We start from the raw sequence: 6,127 nt of genomic DNA, 5'->3' as shown, positions 1-6,127 counted from the left end.
CCAGTCGCTCCCCCCTGGCTGAAAGACGCTGCCTTACATTTTTATTTTTGTTTTGAGATTTCTATTATACAGCATTGGAAGTGTAAGTTTACCCCTAAAATTCAGCTTATGGAAACCAAACAGGAATTGCATTTTCAGAACTAAAGCCAGAGAAAAAGAAACCGATAACTGAAAATTAAGGTAAAATGACCTGTCATGTAGGCAAATTTCAAGACCTTCTAGAGGGAGAAGAAGTGGATGTAAATCCTTCAAAATACCTTCAAAGGACATACTTTTGTAAATTTTTCGTTATTCATATTATTGACTTACGAATAAAGTAAACATACCACTCGATGCCTTTGTATGCTCTTTCCAAATATAGGCTAATAATCATTTTAGTCGGAAATGGATTTTACCCCCACCCCTATATAGGCCTATATACCAATTCAGGGTATATATTTGTACATTAGGGGGGTGGGGGTAAATTTTATTTCTGATGTAAATGAGAGGTAAATTTAAACTTTCACCCGCCCCCCTAATGTGCAAATATATACCCTGAATTGGTATATATAGGGGTGGGGGTTAATATTTATTTCCAACAAAATTGATTATTCTATTTGGAAAGAGCATAAAAAAAGGCATCGAGTGGTATGTTTACTTTATTCGTAAGTCAATAATATGAATAGCGAAAAATTTACCCATACTTTAGCTTGTAGACCCATCCCTGAAGGTTTCATTTTCCTAACCTAACCCCTTTCCGAGATAGCGAAAAGTAGCTAAAGTAGAATTTTACCGAAATGTCATTTTCACTCGATTTGGGGAAATTGCCCCCCCCCCCCAATAGCCGGATAATTTGATTATTAAATACTTCCTGTATGTTATGAAGAAAAAAGACTTTCTTATAGCCTAGTAATTTTTTTTTTATAGGCCCATTCCTTAGGTTATAGGCTATATAGGACCATCAGGAAGGGAGAGGTGTACGTTTGCGATTAGATCGATTATTATATTTGGAAAAAAAAGAAAATCAAGTAGGCCTAGTGTGTTCACGTTTTCCCTCTGTCAATTACAGAACACATTTTCAATTTGTAATTAATTCATAACCTTTCAGACTGTGTGACCCATATCTATATTCTTGCATTTACCCATTAAATAGCAAATCCATATAAAATACCTATAAAACTGCAACATAAAACTTATTCTTTATCTATTTATCTCTTCCTGTCACCTGTTGTGTTCTTCGACTGAATATAAACTAAAACAATTCAGCCCTCCGTTACAATTCTATAATTTTGCTTGAAAATTGAGCTACAGTTGAAACTGCGTCATTCCATCTCTTCGAAAATGAAATGTTCTTTAAGTTAGGGGTTAAACCATACTTCTCTAGGTACACCGAGGGTATTAGGGCATAGATACGGCAGGATTGGAGCTTAGAGAAAAGAGTGTGGGTTGTTTTTAATTTAAAAGAACCACAATCTTCGCCAAAAATTCATTTTTTGGGTTTTGGTAAAGGTACAATTATACCTAAGACACAAATTGATCATGTCAAAAAAAATTTAAAATGGGAATGGTACTTGTCTGATATACGCCCCACCTAATGTTCTTCTATTATGTGTCTCTGACGCTGAGCCCTAATGAAATATACCAAAGTAAGATAAAAATATAATACTTTAAAAACAAATTTGGGTTATATATTTGCACATTAGGGGGGGGGGGCACAGTTTATAGAATTATCCAGTAAGTTTATCGCAGATCATTTCTGGTCTTCATTCTCGGTACGAACAAAAAGCTCCTCCCACTTCTTTCTGCATTAACGGGTGTTAGTCTGTTTCCGATTGTTTCCAACAAAGTGCATTATTCGTAATAGCGGGTTTCCACTTGTTTCCAATTGTTTCGCGTCTGACTTGTCTACCCGTAAAAAGATCTGATGCCGCTTATGTTTCTATCTGCAAAAACGTTCTCTAGAGCACTCGCACCTTGGTCCGGGTTTTTATAATGGGTGAGATAGGGAAAGATCATACTGGATAATTATATAAACTGTGGGGGGGGAGTAAAAGAAAACGGGTCTGCATGCCTAATGTGTCAGGTACAAGTATTCTGCATATTATGTAGTAAGAAATTGTTTTCTCACACTGTCCAAATACTTTACCCCCACCCCCTAATGCGCAAATATACAGCCCAAATTATATATTTTCCTTTTCTATCTATTCTGTCACTTCTCTTTGTCTTGTACACGCTAAGCTGAAAGAAACTAACGAAAATAAACCGGTTCTATAATGCGTCAACGGGTTCTACTTAGATAAAGAATATTAGGTAGGGCGCAATTTTGGGCAATAGCTTGATTAAACGATATATCGATATTTTTACTTTCAATATTCGATATATCGATTTCGATATTTCTGATCAGTTCTTTTGTTCAGATTAACTTTAGGATTTGGCAAAATTCAATAAGGAAATTTGCAATTAAAGTGTATTTTGCACCTTATTTTCCAAATTCTCAATAAAATAAAAAGACTTCAATAACATGAATGAACATTACAAAAACCCTGATTTGGAATTACTCGGGTCCAGGATAAAGAAAAATAAGCCACTGGCTATTTTTGGCTATTCAAATCAGCACCATGTCAATATTTCGCCCTGAGATTTGGTTCAGTGAATTGGTTCAGAGAATTAGCCTTTCAGTGATTAAATAAAAAAAAAAATTCAACTGAAAGCAAGGAGCAACATTAAATCTTAAAAGAACATAAATTTTCCCGTATATAAGGGGAAAACCCATCCTCAATACCTCGCTCTTCATGCCAAGTCTCTTTTTGTATTTAAAAAATCCCCTGACTAATTAAACGGCTCTTGTGTTTCAGAAGCCGTTTTTAAATAATTGGGAACAAAATGTTAAAATTAGCATAATAAATGAGGTATTCAGGAGGGGGATCCACCTCATATACGGGATAATTTCTGTTTGTTTCAATGCTGCTCATTACCTTTAGTTGAAAAATTAGTTTTTTTTTATTTAATTTCGGATCGTTTTTCAAATAAAGCAGGAAAATACGCCTTTTCTCTTCATGGACAATCTCCCCCAAGAAAGTTTCCCCTTGGAAAGTTCCTCCCGTGTAAGATCCTCCTTCCCCCAGACAATTCTATACCTCCTTAAAATTACCAATAAAAAAAAACTTCTTACGGACAATTCCATCAGGAAATGTCCGCAGGAAAAGAAGTCTCAACGGAAGGTTTCTCCCGTGTGAGGCTCCCCCATGGAGGATGTCTCCCATGGAAAATCACCCTCCCCCCCACCCTGGCAATATCTACCTGACAACTTCAACTCCTTTGAAAATTTTACCAGGGCTATTTCCCCGGAATAACTTCAAATGTTGAATTGGCAAAAGAAAGTAGGTAAAATAAAATGAATTTCGTATAAGAATTCCGGAAAATCACCCGAATATAGTTTCCCTTTAAAAGTTCATCCCTGGAAACTTCCCGCACCACAGTAAATTCTCCCGTTCGACCCCCCCCCCGCAGAAAATTTCCCCCACAGAAAAATAACCCTCCCCAAAAAATGTCTTTTTACTTCCCATTGATAAATACTATATGTAAACACAGGACAAATTTGAAAAACTTACAACCCTTTCCCCAGGACTTGCAGGGTCATGTCATCCCTAGAGGCATGATTACTTGACCTTTCAACAATGCTGATCACAAAATGGTTATCTCAAATCTTTGATCGGATGACTTTGGGAAAAAGGAGTGTAGGAGGGAGGGGGGATCTAATTGCCCTCCGATTGTTTTGGTCACAAAGTGGGGATCTAGAAGTTTTCTTTCCGTTCACGCAAGCCCTTTCCGCGTCTTATATGACTTTTGGCTCGATACGGTGACCCTTGCAAAAAAAACAAAAAAAATAATTAATGAACACGCATCCGTGATCTATCTTCTGGCAAAAATTACAAATTTTACATTTTTGCAGAGGAAAGCTAGAAACCCTTACAATATGATTTTCTGATATGTTGAATCTGATGGTGCGATTTTTATTAATACAAATTTTCTCAGGCTCTTAGCTTTTGATTGGTACATGAAACTTGATTAATGCCTGTATAAAAAGCCAATTCATTTGATGTATCTATTGCTATCAAAATTACATGTTTGAAAGCTTCGGTAGTTACTCGGCTGAGTGACTATTTAAATACAGTTTATTAAAAAGGACTATTTGATTAATTGATCAGGATTGGAATCCACTTTCAGAAAGGACATCGGTGTATCGACATCGGACATCGGTGTATCGACATCGACATCGGACATCGGACATCGGACATTGGTGGCGGGTATGGATATTGATTATATGACAAGTTTGTATAGGTATCTCTGAGACCCATATCATAAATAAGACTTCCATGACATGAATGGATGCTTTTTCTTGGGACTAAAGACTCCCTACTGAAAATCTGGAAAGCTGTGGCAGATGCAGCTGCTGACGAAGCTTGCCTTGCATTGACTGCTGAAACTTCATCGTGAGATCATCAGAAAATGGATTGATTCTCTAATGGCTGAATCACAGGATGTTGATGCGGCACATGCATCTGTTGATGCAGATTCCAGTTAGGCTCAATCCACGTCTCTTGCTATTTTACTCTCAACTTGGAGATGATCGTCAAGGGTAATATACAATTTCTAGAAAAGCAGATTGAGGTATGTGATAATCGTGACATATGTGATATGAGCAAGGCCTATTAGCTTAGAAGGTATTTTATCTAGCCAACCTTACGGAGGTTCTCAGAAACATTTGAGAGTCCACCCTCACTGAACGTAGTTTGAAAACAGGCTGTGCCAACTTATGAATACAGCTGTACATGCTGTGTATCAGCATATATGAGTTAGTGGATTGCATATTCTTCTTCCCCTCGGCCATTTGCGAGACAATTTTTTATGTTGGATCTTTTCTGCTGAACGGTCACTAGTAGATACCAGAAAAAGCCGAAATAATATCGTTTTTGATATCGATATTTACGTTTCGGTGTTCTATATCGATATTTGGTCCGATATATCAATATCGATATCTAATATCGTCCAACACTAGTAGGGCGAATATCATGCAAGTACCCGGGTAATTTTGTTACAATTACTTTTCAGATCTAAAAACTATAATAACAAAATTCTTATTTCATTAGGGAATCTTGCTGATAGTGACATCAGACAAGATTTCTGGGAATTACCACAACTAATATAAGATACAGAGGGGAATGATTATGGCTTCACCGAGGGAGAGAGATGAAGCCTGTAGATTCTAGTGTATAAGAGATATGTAGTTTAAAATTCTTTAGTCTGAGAGATAAATTCTGGAATTTTTATTTCGAAGCCTTAATAATGTAACTAGGACATATTAGATAATTTTCAGAAATTCAGACGAGATTAATAGAGATTGAATATATTTAACGCGGGAATGGTTTCCTGATAATTTTAAATCTGTCAGTGCACAGTTGCCAAAACAAAGGAACCGTCAGAGATTAATAGACATTTAGGGGACTATTTGGGCGAAACAGATTGAGACATTTTAGGAGTTATTTGGACAGGAAAAAAGTTAGAATTTTCTAGGTTGTGGTCGCTATAATACACAAGTTCCAATTTTTATTATAGAGACTCCATTAAGAGTTATAAATAAGTAAGAAAAAAATTATAAGAACGTCTTTCAGACCTCATCTTTCGAGAGTTAGACAAGCGAACGGATTGAACATTCAATTCTGACACTTTCTTTCTTAACATTATCTTTTTAGAAGTTCCTCATGACCTAAATGATTCTTCATTACGACTTATCAAATTAATAACCTTAGATACTTTCACTTCAACTGTTCAAGCAAACATCCAGCAATAAAATCAATATTAAAAGAAAATTGAGGAAAAAGTTAGAATTTCTAGGTTGTGGTCGCTATAACACACAAGTTCCAATTTTCAATATAGAGGCTCCATTAAGAGCTATAAATGTGTAAGGAAAAAGTTATCAGAACATCATATCAGACCTCATCTTTCGGGGGTTAGACAAGCGATCGGATTGAAAATTCAATTCTGACACTTTCCTGCTTAACATTATCTTTTTAAAAGTTCCCATTGACCTAAATGGTTCCTGATTACGACTTCTAAAAATTACTAATCTTAGACACTTCCGCTTCCA

At 36.2% G+C, this 6,127-nt stretch overlaps 1 protein-coding gene across 1 annotated transcript in view; it reads left to right on the top strand.

Moving 5' to 3' along the window:
- The window catches only part of LOC148939298 (uncharacterized), an 8,803-nt gene extending 2,973 nt beyond the window's left edge, over nucleotides 1-5,830 (top strand). The window contains exons 2-3 of the mRNA XM_089106837.1: nucleotides 4,188-4,310; nucleotides 5,733-5,830. Coding sequence (XP_088962963.1) covers nucleotides 4,188-4,310; nucleotides 5,733-5,830 — 221 coding nt within the window. The remainder of the gene's footprint in view (nucleotides 1-4,187; nucleotides 4,311-5,732) is intronic.
- The last annotated feature ends 297 nt before the right edge of the window (nucleotides 5,831-6,127 follow it).

Source organism: Artemia sp. Qi Xiang Cuo, chromosome 21, assembly GCF_049724085.1.
Source record: "Artemia sp. Qi Xiang Cuo chromosome 21, ASM4972408v1, whole genome shotgun sequence".
NCBI classification, from domain to species: Eukaryota; Metazoa; Arthropoda; class Branchiopoda; order Anostraca; family Artemiidae; genus Artemia; species Artemia sp. Qi Xiang Cuo.
The sequence above is the reverse complement of the archived record's forward strand: the minus strand, read 5'-3'. Positions and strand labels throughout refer to the sequence as shown.